This window comes from Poromitra crassiceps, assembly GCF_964638095.1.
Source record: "Poromitra crassiceps genome assembly, chromosome: 13".
Taxonomy (NCBI): domain Eukaryota; kingdom Metazoa; phylum Chordata; class Actinopteri; order Beryciformes; family Melamphaidae; genus Poromitra; species Poromitra crassiceps.
The window spans coordinates 31,457,844-31,474,049 of NC_139644.1; the positions used below are offsets into that span (position 1 = coordinate 31,457,844).

The following is a 16,206-nucleotide window of genomic DNA, read 5'->3' on the forward strand; positions in this document are numbered from 1 at the left end:
AAGCATACAGGAAGAAGTCAAGTTATTCAACGGAAGTGTCAGAAATAGGAGCCAGAGTTGCATTTTCAAGGCGATTATCTTCCTAGTGCTTTGATTACTTTAACCGGAATTCTGTCAATCCGAATTATAATTATAATTCTATGGAAGGCCACCTTTTTGTTCTGGTCTGCAACCCCCAAAAAAACACACAGGCACTCACCTCCTTGCTGCCTCTGGGTGTTGGGTTAGAAGACTTCTGTGCTGCTGCAGTCGGTCGGATCGGTCTGTCACCGTTGAGCCTCTCGTTATACTCATCTGCCAGTCACAAAGCAGATGACACTATCAGCACAGCAGTCTCAACGTTGATTCAAGCAGAGATACAGAGAGACAATCTGACATCTTCTTTTTCCTCAACTCCATTTGCTTTCTGAGCACTAAGCAGCCTGTGTGGTGTTTACCTGTCCCATCCTGGCTGGTGAAAGAGGACTGTGAGGACCTGTCGGCCAGGTCAGGCTGCTCTGGCTTCCGGAGGTTCCCAGATCCAGACACCTGGCTGCTGCTGCTGCTGCTGCTGACCTCTGGCTGGGGTGGCTGCTGCTGCTGACCTTGAGTCTGGCTCTGGTCAGGGGGCTTCTCCTCACTGCTACACTCTGCTTTCACATCCCTATCTAAGAAAGGAAAGGGTAGGTTGAGTACAGGGGTAAAAGCATGCATTGGGCGGGAGGAGGGGGGGGGGGGGTGCAGGAATGAAACATGTGTCATTAACACTGGCAACAGGCAGTAAAGACAGCAGCTGTTCGAATAACAAGCTAGGAATCTAATCACATGATAGTGACACAGAGAAGATGAATGACAGAAATCAAATCACTGCAATTACGCAACTCTGAAAATAGTCTGGCCTATTGCCCAAATCCCTAAGCTAATCGATGATAACGATTAGCATATTACACCAACAAACTGCTTCACCTGTAAATATGTTGAATGGACAAATAAGCAGTTCAGTGGCCCAGACAGCCTAATAAAACCACGCCCCTCTAGCCAGGAGAGGCTAGACAATTTAAACACAAGCTGTGCACTTGCTGCAAAGCCAAATAGAGGCAGCAGCTCTGCCTTTGAGTTGTTACAGGAGAAAACCCTGCATATATAATATTATGCAGCTCTTTGTAGTCGAGGTAGCAGGTGGGGCTTCCAGGCAGAGAGCCCTTTGTCTGAGCAAGAGGAACCCAGCCCAAATGCACATCAATTGGAATGAGAATAAGGAGCTGGTTGTGACAGACTTAGCAGCACGGTCACTGCTGCCAGGGACGCTAGCCACCATGGTGCCAAAAGCAAGCGTTTACAGAGCATGAGCACAAGAGACAAGGCATAGCACAAGAGACAAGGCATAGCACAAGGTAAGAAATTAATGAACACAACAAAAACTAGAAGTGCACTCAGAGAGCGCAGAGCTCCGCCAAGGCCCACATCCCACCAGCCACTCCCCCAACGCACCCCTGTAACCCCAACATTCTATGACCTTCCTATCCCTAGCTATGGCCCCGTTTCTCTAGTCATGCCCTTTCCTGACCACACCCCCTCCCACCACCCAGATACACCTAGCCACTCCCAGTCTCCCCTTAACCACCCCTCGAATCCCGACTCTCTACGACCTTCCTATCCCTAGCCCCGGCCCCTTTTCCCTAGCCCCGCCCCCTTTTCCTTAGCCCCGCCCCCTCCCATTGACCCAACCCAGGTTGGATCCGCTCCAAAATGTAACAGGTTCTTCCTTGGCCCATGCTGCACCCTTCCTTAACCCTTCCACCAAGTTTCATGAAAATCCTCCAAGTAGATTCTCCATAATCCTGTTAACAAACAGACGGACAAACGCCCCCGAAAACAACCTCCGTGGTGGAGGAAATGAATGGAGCATTTAACTACCAAAGCAGGTGCTGAGTGCAACAGTTTACAGCAGCACAGTAGGTCAAGACGAGACGCGCAGAAAGCACAGCACGGAAATTCAATGAGATAAGAAAATGTCTTCTCGCCATCTTCTCGCTATCCAATTAGATATGTACTGAAGATAATGGAAAGACGGTGTAAAACGTAATATGCAAAGAAACAGGCTAACTGTGGACACTCTAGCCTGAGGAGCAAGAACTTGTGTTTTTGTCGAGCTAGGCCAGAAAGACGGCACTTTTATACAAACAAATCCAGTTTAATGGCCACTGCTAAGAGATGTTTTGTCTTGTGTCTGTGACGACGCACCAACAGCTACACTCCTTATTTATGTCCAAGGGACAAGAAGCAAGAAGAGCCACAAAGAGCTCTTTCACACCACTTGTCACCCATGGAAGCGTATAGAATTACAAGTGTTTGGAGTACGGTTCACTGAAGGAACATTCTCAAGAGAAAGTGCAATCACAGGAAATGGTTGGATCATCAAAAGGACACACACCGTGGCCTGCTTAAAGCCATGTTAAAGACACACACACACCGTGGCCTGCTTAAAGCCATGTTAAGGACAGACACACACCATGGCCTGCTTAAAGCCATGTTAAGGACACACACACACCGTGGCCTGCTTAAAGCCATGTTAAAGACAGACACACACCGTGGCCTGCTTAAAGCCATGTTAAAGACACACACACACCGTGGCCTGCTTAAAGCCATGTTAAGGACAGACACACACCGTGGCCTGCTTAAAGCCATGTTAAAGACACACACACACACCGTGGCCTGCTTAAAGCCATGTTAAAGACAGACACACACCGTGGCCTGCTTAAAGCCATGTTAAGGACAGACACACACCGTGGCCTGCTTAAAGCCATGTTAAAGACACACACACACACCGTGGCCTGCTTAAAGCCATGTTAAAGACAGACACACACCGTGGCCTGCTTAAAGCCATGTTAAAGACACACACACACACCGTGGCCTGCTTAAAGCCATGTTAAAGACACACACACACACCGTGGCCTGCTTAAAGCCATGTTAAGGACACACACACACTGTGGCCTGCTTAAAGCCATGTTAAAGACACACACACACTGTGGCCTGCTTAAAGCCATGTTAAGGACACACACACACCGTGGCCTGCTTAAAGCCATGTTAAAGACACACACACACACCGTGGCCTGCTTAAAGCCATGTTAAGGACAGACACACACCGTGGCCTGCTTAAAGCCATGTTAAAGACACACACACACTGTGGCCTGCTTAAAGCCATGTTAAAGACACACACACACACCGTGGCCTGCTTAAAGCCATGTTAAAGACACACACACACTGTGGCCTGCTTAAAGCCATGTTAAAGACACACACACACACCGTGGCCTGCTTAAAGCCATGTTAAAGACACACACACACTGTGGCCTGCTTAAAGCCATGTTAAAGACAGACACACACTGTGGCCTGCTTAAAGCCATGTTAAAGACACACACACACACCGTGGCCTGCTTAAAGCCATGTTAAAGACACACACACACCATGGCCTGCTTAAAGCCATGTTAAAGACAGACACACACAGTGGCCTGCTTAAAGCCATGTTAAAGACACACACACACACCGTGGCCTGCTTAAAGCCATGTTAAAGACACACACACACACCGTGGCCTGCTTAAAGCCATGTTAAAGACACACACACACCGTGGCCTGCTTAAAGCCATGTTAAAGACACACACACACCATGGCCTGCTTAAAGCCATGTTAAAGACAGACACACACCGTGGCCTGCTTAAAGCCATGTTAAAGACAGACACACACACCGTGGCCTGCTTAAAGCCATGTTAAGGACACAAACACACCGTGGCCTGCTTAAAGCCATGTTAAAGACACAAACACACCGTGGCCTGCTTAAAGCCATGTTAAAGACACACACACACCGTGGCCTGCTTAAAGCCATGTTAAGGACACACACACACCGTGGCCTGCTTAAAGCCATGTTAAAGACACAAACACACCGTGGCCTGCTTAAAGCCATGTTAAAGACACACACACACTGTGGCCTGCTTAAAGCCATGTTAAAGACACACACACACACCGTGGCCTGCTTAAAGCCATGTTAAAGACACACACACACCGTGGCCTGCTTAAAGCCATGTTAAAGACACACACACACCGTGGCCTGCTTAAAGCCATGTTAAAGACACACACACACCGTGGCCTGCTTAAAGCCATGTTAAGGACACACACACACCGTGGCCTGCTTAAAGCCATGTTAAAGACACACACACACACCGTGGCCTGCTTAAAGCCATGTTAAAGACACACACACACCGTGGCCTGCTTAAAGCCATGTTAAAGACACACACACACCGTGGCCTGCTTAAAGCCATGTTAAAGACACACACACACCGTGGCCTGCTTAAAGCCATGTTAAAGACACACACACACCGTAGCCTGCTTAAAGCCATGTTAAGGACACACACACACCGTAGCCTGCTTAAAGCCATGTTAAAGACACACACACACCGTGGCCTGCTTAAAGCCATGTTAAGGACACACACACACCGTAGCCTGCTTAAAGCCATGTTAAAGACACACACACACCGTAGCCTGCTTAAAGCCATGTTAAGGACACACACACACCGTAGCCTGCTTAAAGCCATGTTAAGGACACACACACACCGTAGCCTGCTTAAAGCCATGTTAAGGACACACACACACCGTAGCCTGCTTAAAGCCATGTTAAAGACACACACACACCGTGGCCTGCTTAAAGCCATGTTAAAGACAGACACACACCGTGGCCTGCTTAAAGCCATGTTAAAGACACACACACACCGTGGCCTGCTTAAAGCCATGTTAAAGACACACACCGTGGCCTGCTTAAAGCCATGTTAAAGACACACACACACCGTGGCCTGCTTAAAGCCATGTTAAAGACAGACACACACACCGTGGCCTGCTTAAAGCCATGTTAAGGACAGACACACACCGTGGCCTGCTTAAAGCCATGTTAAGGACAGACACACACCGTGGCCTGCTTAAAGCCATGTTAAAGACACACACACACCGTGGCCTGCTTAAAGCCATGTTAAAGACAGACACACACCGTGGCCTGCTTAAAGCCATGTTAAAGACACACACACACCGTGGCCTGCTTAAAGCCATGTTAAAGACACACACACACCGTGGCCTGCTTAAAGCCATGTTAAAGACACACACACACCGTGGCCTGCTTAAAGCCATGTTAAGGACAGACACACACCGTGGCCTGCTTAAAGCCATGTTAAAGACACACACACACCGTGGCCTGCTTAAAGCCATGTTAAAGACACACACACACCGTGGCCTGCTTAAAGCCATGTTAAAGACACACACACACCGTGGCCTGCTTAAAGCCATGTTAAGGACAGACACACACCGTGGCCTGCTTAAAGCCATGTTAAAGACACACACACACCGTGGCCTGCTTAAAGCCATGTTAAAGACACACACACACCGTGGCCTGCTTAAAGCCATGTTAAAGACACACACACACCGTGGCCTGCTTAAAGCCATGTTAAAGACAATTGGAAAACAACACACTGATCATCAACCAGCTAACACAACAAACGCAAACTGGGAAAACAAACGCAAACAGAGATTGATGACAGCTGTGACTAGCATGGCAGTGTGTATGCTCAAGTCAAAACCACACTGATCCTTCAGAAAACAGACAGAACTTTTTATTATTAATAGATTTCTCCTTGTGTTGTTTTGGACTATAGAGTAGAAAGAGACTTGGCAAAGCTACAATCATCCCAACGTTATGCCAGGCTTTTCTTAAATTGCTCTTTGTTCTTGTAATCCTTCGATGATGAGTAATAAAACAGGATGGTGTACACTGCGTTCATTATGGCCTCCTTATAGGTCTGTGTCTCAGGAAAGCTTCCTCGATTCTAATGAGCTAAACAGGTGGTGACTTTGTCAAAATGGATGGAAATCTGACGGAGACATATCATCCACCCTGTCCTGACAGTGGACCGCTATCACTGAAACTTAGGTATATGAACAAACAACGGATCAGTGTGGTGGTCCTCCTACATGTCAAAAGGTAAATGTGCTGTGCTGCGAGGGTAAGATGCGGTTTGAAGCGACCAATAAGGAGACAGATGAGGAGGCATGCACATGTGCAGGCCAACAGGAGGGTGTGATGTGAAGGATGTGTAAAACCCATAAAGCACTCTTCTGTGTACCTGTCCTGTCCTGCTTTGCCTCTACGGGGGACTCCCCGCTCTCCTGGCTGCCAGAGGGGGCAGGCTGGTCGCTTCCCTCATTAGGCTCAAGCGATTCCGTCTTAGAGACATCCGAGTCCTGGGTGGCTGCACCAGGCTTAGGATCGGACGTGCCGCCCTCCTCTCCAGCAGGGGGAACTGTAGCTGCTGTGAACATACCATCACACAGGGTGTACAGCACCGTCAGCAAAGAGCGTGGAAGGAAAGAGACGACACTCCGGCCATTTTTGGAAACAGAATGCGCCTCGCAGTGGTCAGCTGCGGTAGCGCTGGCCCCTATAATCAGCCTCTCTAAACAGTAACTCAACGGGAGTTGAACCTCGGGTCCTTTTCATTAGGTATTTATCTTGAAAAAACTAAACAAAGAAAACGAAAAATGTTGCTTAGTTTCCACAATATGGTTGTTGTTTTACATCCCTGCACTACACCACTTCAATCAAGATTTGCAGTACGCCCGGAAAAGATGTGAATCCCCAAAGTTTAGAGTGTTCTCCCGTTGAGTTACTGTTTAGAGAGGCTGATTATAGGGGCCAGCGCTACCGCAGCTGACCACTGCGAGGTTCTTTTGGCGCTGTCACGCTTCCAAAAATAAAAAATGGCGGAGGCTGCTGGGCGCTGATGTTGCAATGGGGCAATATGGAGCTGTCATTTCTTTCCATAAAAGTTCTTTGACCGTCAGTCACAATCATTGGCTTGAAGGATATTGCCGCAGAGACATAAAGACATAGATGACAGTTTCATAGAATGTATGAGGACAACAGGACTTCACAAGACTTCACTTTGCTCATGTGGGAAAACTGTACCTACTATTACCAATACTGTTGGGCACATGTAGTACATTTAAGTATGTGGTATGAGAGAGAGAACTAGAGAGAGAGCTAGACAGATCAAATCAAAGATGTGAAAGTGGTCCACTTGTACCTTGTGAAGTTCTATCTTCCTTAGCCTCTGTCTCTTTGTGTTCTCCGGGGCCCGGTTCTGCTTCCTGCTTTGACTTCTCCACCTCCTCCGCTTGCATCTTCGCTTCCTGTGTCTCCTGCCTCACCTTCACACGCTCCACGATCTCTTCTACAGACACAAGAAAGACACAAAAGAAGAATTGTTACAAAATAACAACAAGCAACAATTACATAAGCATGCGACACAGCGGGACTTGGGGGTAAACTTCTGAAAGTGATTTTCTCTGTGGACAAGTGATTGAGTTAAAAACCAACACCAAGACATGTTTGAGTCACGATAGTAATACTGTGCCCCACATCTGATCTGATCAAATGCTACCAAGAACTTTTCAACAGCAGGTTAATATGCCGTGACAAATTAAAAAAATATAATAAAGAACTTTGCCTGCACTCTCCAAAAAATGGGGGCATTTACAAAATGCTGGGGGCACTTTTATAAATGTGCCAACACGTAGTGTGAGCTACAGCTCTGTTTGTGTGTGAGTGTGTTCTTCGTCGTCTTCTTCTGCCAACCAGCTTGCAGGTGCTGAGTGTGTGTAAGAGCTATTGTAGCAACCTAACTGATTTCATAATTGTAAAATAGGCCTAGAAAACGGAATCAGCCTAGAGAAATGATTCTGTTTTCAATTGGGCTGTTTTGAGAGGGGAGTGGGTCTTGCGGGGATCCTTACATCACCTCATAACTTGGATCTCACTTTGAGAAACACGTCGAAGAGGCTGTCTGAGAGAGACAGGTCATTTTGTGTGTGTGTGTGTGTGTGTGTGTGTGTGTGTGTGTGTGTGTGTGTGTGTGTGTGTGTGTGTGTGTGTGTGTGTGTGTACTGTAGATGCTATGTGTGTAGTAGATGCTAACCCCTAAATCAAAATGAAAATGGAAAAACCTGAATTTGGGGAAAAACTCAAACGGAATTTGGAAGAAACTAAAATGGATTTCATATGGCCCTAGACAAATGCAGAGAGCCAGGAGAGGGTGGCTTTTCTTTTCTCCAATGGCCAGAGCACCAGAGCACCAGAGCACCAGAGCACCAGAGCACGTGTTCCTTAGCTACAGTTTTCACTGGGAGAGAAGCAGCCGTGTCCCCTAGGAGCTCAAAGGCACGGCTCAAGGTGTCGGCAGCTCTGCACCGCAGCAGCAGTGGAGCTTTTAAGAGATGAGAAAAGACCAGCATAACCCATAAATCACTTGACTGGTAAAGGCACAGAAAATATTTTTTTTTGAAGCACTGCAATGTGTTTGGGAGGAAGCTACTCTTGCTTTTTGGCAGGCAGGATACCTTTCCAAACTGCCCTCTTGTTGAGAGGATGCTATCTGCATTCCCTTCCATTGAAACACTACACAGCAGCAGTTCACTGACGAGTACATAACGAAGGAAAAGCGTTACAAAATAGAGACAGATATGGGAGCCAGCCTGTCAAGCAGAAGCGCATATCACCGGCACAATAATAAGCACACAGTCTTCTCACCACTCTGACTCCTGGGAGGAAAGTAAAAGAAGAAGAAAAAAACGGCGCCTGCATGTTCTGAGAGAACGTGGAGCGAGAAGAGGAGATTTCTGTGTCAACTGTCATGATAGCAGTGCATTACTGCCTGAGGGGAGCAACACCGCAATCTGGAGCTTGGGTAGACTGTACTGGAATGTAGCCCCGCAGGGCGGGCGCGCACACACACGCACACACACACACACACAGACACACACACACACACACACACACACACACACACACACACACACACACACACGTCCTGATCATTAACTGTCAGATCAATGGGGATAACAACCCATTCCCCGCGTCACCTTGAGAACATAAAGCAGCTCACAGAGTGCATGCCATTAACAAGCACCTGCTGTGAGCGCCCGACTAGGACTATTCCAAGTACCTGATTACAATAAAGAGCAGATCAGCAGCATGCTGCAATGATCATGCTGCATCAGCTGCTGAGTTGGGGCTAACTGTAACACCTGTGAGAAATCTCCCTTTTGGGGGTGTGAAGAGTCGAACAAATCTGTACCGTTGACAGCAGTGAGGTAGGCCTTGTTGTTGCCACGGGCTTTGTTGGTAAGATCTTCTGTGACGTCCATGTGAGTCTCCACCTCCTCCCTCATCTCCTCCAGCGTGGCGTGGAGGTCCATCTCCCAGTACTCCTTATCCAGGGCCTCCATGAGCTCCCCCAGCTGCACCTTGGTGCTGTAGTAGCAGACGGTTTTCTTCTCCTGGTCCCCATCCTCCTCGCTGCCCAGTGAGAAAGGAAAAAGTAATAGGTTAACTATAAAATGTCACAAAATGGTGAAAAATGTTGATCGCTTTTTCCACAAAGTCCAAGATGACATCCTCAAATGTCAATGTACTCTCATAGAAGACTAAAGAAACCAGAAAATAATATTCACATTTAAGAAGCTGGAATGAGAGAATTGTATTTTTTCTTCTTATTTTTCCCCCACCCAATAGAAATCATCAATACTCGTCAAAGGGTGTCAAAAACAGCAGCCAGTTAACTAATGTAGGTGGGACCAACCCTGGGGTATTTGAAATAGCAGAGACCTTCCTGATTGGCTCTGACAGGCTGTTTACAAATAAGCCACTAAACCCCAGCAACTTATCTGAGCTGCCGAGATACCAACTGGTCGACTGCAGCAACAACATTGACGGAGTCTTTCCGTCTCTAAATACCTTCAATTCTGTTTATTTAACATGCAGGGTTCCCACGCCTTCAACATCAAATTCAAGGACTTTCAATGCCCAATTCCCCAATTTCAAGGACGGACCCAACACGGCATAGTTTGAGACCCGGCTCAAGGTTAATTACAACAGAATTTGTATTTGTATAATGAAAACTAGCAGAAGCTCCCAGACAGTTAAAAAGAGAGAGGGTTGAATGTGTGAACACTTGTCAACTGTGCAGTTAGTTGCAATTGCAAAATGATAGAAATCTGCAGCGCCGACTGCAGCGCTTGTTAGGAAATATTTTGTTTTCACTTGTCGAGAGCTGAAGGCGGAGTGAAATTTGATGCGGGTGGCCACCTCATAATTCTCTATGACAGGGGGTTTTCAAAGTCTGAGACTGTGGGCCTCCCCCCAGACAAAGCTTGGAAAAAGGCACCCGTCTGTTGGATCATGATTATGTTATTTATCCTATAGACACTCAACTATTGAGCCAAGATAGCCTGATATAGAGAGCCGCAGGGATGACGTATTTTTGTAGGCTGAATGCGGAAGTCCCGAACTTCCTGGTTCTTCACTGTTTCTGTCTATGGGATTTTTGAATGGGTTTTTGGCGCGATGCTTCAAATAATGTCTGTGGGCAACGCAAGTTTAATCAAACGTGAACCAAGGTTCAGCGGGATAATCTTCACACATGAGGACCACTTTCATGAGTTTTGAAGCGTAACTGCGAGCCCTAGAGGTAAAAAGCTCGTGCTAAGCTAATCCAGAACTACACACAGTGTCGCATAGGCGTCCACGCATTGATTGTGAGAGAAAGAATTTCCGCGTTCACTCGTGATGACGTATAATATCCGCGTCGACAATGTAGTCTCATTTAGCCGTTTGCTAGCTAGCCACCCTTTTAACGGCACATAAAAGCTTCAAAACTCATAAAAGTGGTCTTCATGTGTGAAGATGATGTTACTAAACACTGGTTCGTGTTTGATTAAGCCAGCGTTGCCCAGAGAGATTAGAAGCATCGCGCCAAAAACCCATTCAAAACTCCCATAGGCGAAAACTGTGAAGAACCAGGGCTGTTAGCATCGATGATTTCCGGACTCGTTACTGCGGCTCTCTATTGCCAATGACGTGCAGCTGCGGTCGTTAAGGATCAAAGTGATAAAACAGGAAAGTGTTCTCCACATGCAGCATGGTAACAACAAGGCTTTCAATATTCATCTGATCGACTTTATGGATCACAGATGCACCATCATGTAGCCTATTAGGTACAAGGCTAATTCTTATCTTTTGGTTCCAGTTTTTTGTAACGCAAATTATTCCCATGAAGTAGCCTAATTAGCGTCCGTTCTGAAAGACGACGCCCGCATATCAAACAGCTGCAGTCTGCATAACATCCGTCGGGGGAATAGTATAGGCTATAAATGCACATGACTACTATAACGTTAGTAGTTTTTGTAAGGGAATGCACAACTGGCTAGCTAGACAGATTGCAGTTCTGGAGCTGGTTTCCAGAGGGAATATCCTCAGACCAACTCGCCACAGACAGCTATAGTCCTCTGAAGCTTATTATTATATCCGTTAATTTTACCTACTAATGTCAACATCGTTTGAGCATGAAGCCTAACCTACTTACGAGGCACGGAGCATTCCTCCTGGCCGGAGTGGCCGCCTTTTTTTACTTTCACTTATGCCTTTCTTGCTGCATGAGGTGGTTAACTTAAGTTATCCTTTATTTATCCCCTTGGGGAAATGCATCCTCTGCATTTGACCCATCCTCTACTAGGAACCTTCCTAGAACTAGGAGCAGTGGGCAGCCACTGTGCAGCGCCCGGGGACCAACTCCAGTTCTTTTGCCAGTACCTTGGTCAGGGGCACTGACAGGAGTATTAACCCTAAACATGTCTTTCTTGATGGAAAGGTGGTTGGTGGTTTCCCCTGTATCTTTTTTTTATGAATGAGCTGACCACCGTTCCGGCTTGCCGCTCCTACGCTTTCAGGTGGAGGCGGGTTGCAGGGTAACCCGGCGCTGTGATTAGGTCCACTGGCGGAACGAAAGGCGTACAACAATTACCCACCAAGCCGCGTTCACAACTTTCACATCGGAGGCGCAGATCCCATTTTACGTGCATTTTACGGCTTTCAAGGCCGGTGTGAAAGCGCCTATCATCTCCAATTGTCTTGGAGCCAGGACTACCCCATTCATTTCTCCATTTACATTTTATTTAAAAAAATGTTTTAAGCCTGGAACCAAGCCGGCCAAACAACGAGATGAATTGCAAGTGACCATAAAAGATTGGACTTAAATTGGACCAAAAAAAGAAGAAGATGATACGGCAACCACCCTCCGCTGCGTGTCGGGTGGTTCTTCGCCTCCACGTCGTGCATTAAAATCGTTTAACGCACAACTAGGAATTGATTATCCCTTACGTAGCCAGCCGGCTCATTGACCTAAATGGGTTGTTTGTAAATGGTGTGTAGGTGTGTTTTCTTACATGCATCAGTGGTTGGTTGGATGTCATGTTGTCTTGGTGAAATTAAATCCTTCTGGTATATTTCATAATGCTCCCGCAAAAGGCACTGTTCCTGTAACGTTACCAGGATTACTATCTGTGTACCACACACATTCGCTGTCAGCACTTCTATTCAATGAAGTCCCCGCAAATAAACTAGAATATGACAAAAGGAGCAATTGAATTCAGACCGACCAGCCTGCTATTTTATTTTTTTGACTTAACTGCTTCTTCAGTTAGCTTATAAGTTATTTAATTTGATGGTATAGGATGTATAGAGACGTTTATGCATTCGTGATTTTTGTTATATTGCTCTTTAAATGTTGGCTATTATACGTCTATTTAAAATGTCTGGTAGTTATTATATTCTATATGGCCGCCTTGGCCGGAATTCAATTCTCAAATATTAGCGACCATATTGGCTGTCAAAAAAAAAAAGCCTAGCGGGAACCCCTATGTGCAAGGGATATGTATTTCATATTTTGGATAAGTGTATTTACTACTTTTGCTTTCAAAATTACAAACCTGAAACCTTTATTGGCAATAAAGGTTACAGAGGTGCCCAAATTCTTTCCTATGAAGGGCCAAAATTAATCTACACGGATGGCAATGGGCCAAAAATAAACGTTGATGTTACGTGAAATTACATTAAATTATTTGATAGGCGATTTACATTCTAAATCTAAAATAGGTCTTCTAGTTTCATATGCTAAAAGTATTGAACTTTAAAATGAGCCCACCACAGCCTCTGAAAGACAGTAATATTGGCCGCCTTTTTTTTCTTTCAAAACCATGGAGGGCCAAAGCAAACTAAGCGTGGGCCAGGTTTGGCCCGCCGGCCCCAAATTGGTCAGCCATGATTGAGACTGTGATGTTGCATAAGGCTATTTAATAGCTGCATGGGTGAACTACTGGCAATAGATGTGGCTCAAACTCAAACTATTTGTCAACCATACTCTAGTTCGATACTTTCAAGCGGAAGCCTTGCTCTAGAGTCTAGACTAAAGCCTATTGCCTTGCACTATTTTGTTTCAATAGTCCTGACTTAAACCAAATGTATCAGTTTCAGGATACAAAAGCCTTGGCACAGAACAGCGGGTAATTCTAAAGGAATGGGTAGAGGGGCGGTAAGGCTCATAAACTTACACAATAATCCTTCTGTTGAGGAACCAGTATTTCCTCTGGTGGCGGTCATATCCAATGGGCTCCTGGCGGATGTAGGGCTTGTTCCTCTGCATCTCTGTCACACAGTCTGTGACGCCGGGCACCTTGTGTGCCACACAGATCTCACACTGCCACTCGTCCTCCGGCACTTCCGCCAGCGGTGGTTTCACGCACTCCAGGTGGTACACGGCTGAGCAGGTCTCACAGCACAGCAGGTCGCCCAGGCGATGGCAGACACGGCAGTGGTCATCATACAGCACCACCCCCTCGGACATCAGCTCCTCGCGGGCGATGTTGGTGGTGAGAAACTGGTCCACCAAGAACTGGAGCACCTTGATCTTACCCCCCAGCTGGCCGTAGGGGTACTCATCTACCTCCTGGTATGATAGGACGTGCTGGTACTCCCGGTCGCTCTCACAGTACGCCCGCACCACCTCGGGCCACGTCATGCCATCAATGAAGTATAGAGTAGAGTTGACGCTGTCCCTGAGGTCAGCGGGGCCAAACGAGGTGTTGGAGGTGTCCTCTTCGCGCAGGATGATCTTCAGCAGGGCCGTGTGGGTCTCCGCTATCAAGGTGCACTGCTCCTGGCCTACCAGTGCTGCGCAGAAGTCCTCAAAGCGGAACGGGGAGAGCCGCAGCACCGTGCTGAAGTTGCGCAGTACCTCATAGATGGAGCTGACATTGAGAACCTCCTCGCTGGGCACCAGCAGATCCTCAGAGGCCTCGGGAAGCTCAAGACGAGGAATCTCCTTCTCTTCCAGAATAGGAGAGCGAGGTCGAGCAACCCGGAATTTTCTCTTCCCTTTTAAAGAATGAGATCAATGAATCATGATTAGATAAGACAGCCTCATCCATAACTGAAATGCTTATTAATGTCACGATCAACCCAGATAAATATATCCTGCATAATCGCCAAATATTAGACTTTTAACAGACCAGTGCCAGAAGGACCAATGACATTCAAAAGAGCTTTTTTGTTTTTTTTCTGTAAACAAAATGTGAAATTCACACTTGTAAAGTCTGGTTTCACACTAGTAGCAAACTTCAAAGTTTGTTCATGTGGGCGTCTCAACACATGGCCAGTCTATCATTGGCTAAATGTGACTGCATCCTCCTCCTGCAGCTAGGAAAGCATGAGTTGTCCAGCTGCATAACACTAAAAACATCAGTCAGTCCCAATTAAATAACCTCTCTAGCGGAGTATTGCATCTTATAGAATATAACTGTCTTGACTGTTAATTTTTTGTTTATTGTGTTATTTAAACGGGTAGGTTAAAATATAACGTTAAAGTGGCAACATGACAGGTATGCTAGCTAGTTAGCCATAATGCTCTCTTCTCTTTCACGGGAGGGTAGTTTGATACCTCACTAAATAATAATTACAATGTATGATCACATACCAAAACACTATAAATAGGTGACGACGTTGATCTGTTACCTAACATTTTCGCCTTCGGGATGACAGAATACAGCATGAGCTAACGTTACTTGCTAACGTTGGCTAGCTAGCTAGCAGTTAGCTTTTTGACTTTTATGCCTTTGAGTAAATATTACACGCCATGTGCATTGCGAAGTGCGACTATGTAAATCAACCCCCCGTAATAAATGTCACTATTCTTAATTAGATCCCCAATGACAGACGCTGATGCCAACATGGCAATGTGAGTCCAATCCACCTGCAATAACGTTAGCTATAATGAGTGGACTGCGGCCTGTTGTGTTCATACAGTGTGCATTCTCCATTTTGAACAATACAGCTTCTTCACTGTTCAAAAATAATAATCAACAACAGCAGAATTTTGGGATGCATCTCACAGCCGCTGCAGTGTGTGATCAGATGCTAAACCACCACCCTGGTTGTGCATGGTGTTTATTTACCCGGAGTGCTGGCGTGTGTGCTCTGACTCCGAAAGCTGCTCTCTGTACAGTAGCTGGCAGCATCCTCCTCGTCCAGCACAGTATCATCCAGGCAGTCCGAGTCCTCTTTGAGGCCCTCGTCCTCCTCGGACACGGGTTCCTCCTCTACGACCTCCTCCTCCTCCGATCTCAAGCTGACAACATCGTCCTCCTCGTCGCTCTCGTGGTCGTCGTACACCACGGCTGCTTTGGAGACGGGCGTCCGCCTTCCTCCTCGACCTCCTCTACCTCCAATACCGCCACCTCTGCCTCTTCTGCCCCGAGCTGACGCACCAGGTCCCCCCTTTCTCTTCCCTCTGACCGACCTGCTGGGTTCCCTTTTGGGGCTCTCGATATCCTCGTCCCCGCTGTCCCTGAACCTGGGCTTCACATTCCTCCTGGGTCTCAGACCGCGGGCCGGTGCTGCTGGGGACGGTTCTTCTTCAGACGGCAGCGGTTTGGGCGGCCTGCCCCGTCTCCCTCTCATGATAGGCAAGAGCTATTATTTTCAATCTCAATGTTTGCGTTTGTTTAGCCTTCACGGAGGCGAGCGAAAGCGGTACCGCGAGAAAGGTGGACTCTGGTGGATTCAGAAGATGCAGCGCCCCGCGCAGCCCCGGTGTCGGTTTGGGTGCGAAAGCTCAAAACGTTAGCCCGGCGTCCCGTTTAGGTTCGCACAGAGCCGCCATTTTTCTTCTTCTCTGAGCTCTCGCTGAACAAACAGGAGGCCCTTACTGGAGGAGTCACGTGGTCACAATTCTTCCAGCTCAGTGGCAACAATATGACTGAGATGACAATTACTTTCAGTTTAGTTTCTTATAAAAGTCACATTGT

The 16,206-nt window shown here is 46.9% G+C and overlaps 1 protein-coding gene across 1 annotated transcript in view; it reads right to left on the reverse strand.

Annotated features, from left to right (window-relative positions):
• The window catches only part of bptf (bromodomain PHD finger transcription factor), a gene marked incomplete at its 5' end in the record, with an annotated part of 41,776 nt that extends 25,917 nt beyond the window's left edge, over nt 1-15,859 (reverse strand). The window contains 7 exons of the mRNA XM_083650032.1: nt 200-294; nt 438-647; nt 6,138-6,323; nt 7,098-7,244; nt 9,147-9,367; nt 13,456-14,278; nt 15,355-15,859. Of these exons, the coding sequence (XP_083506158.1) occupies nt 200-294; nt 438-647; nt 6,138-6,323; nt 7,098-7,244; nt 9,147-9,367; nt 13,456-14,278; nt 15,355-15,859 (2,187 nt within the window). The remainder of the gene's footprint in view (nt 1-199; nt 295-437; nt 648-6,137; nt 6,324-7,097; nt 7,245-9,146; nt 9,368-13,455; nt 14,279-15,354) is intronic.
• Between the last annotated feature and the right edge of the window lie 347 nt (nt 15,860-16,206).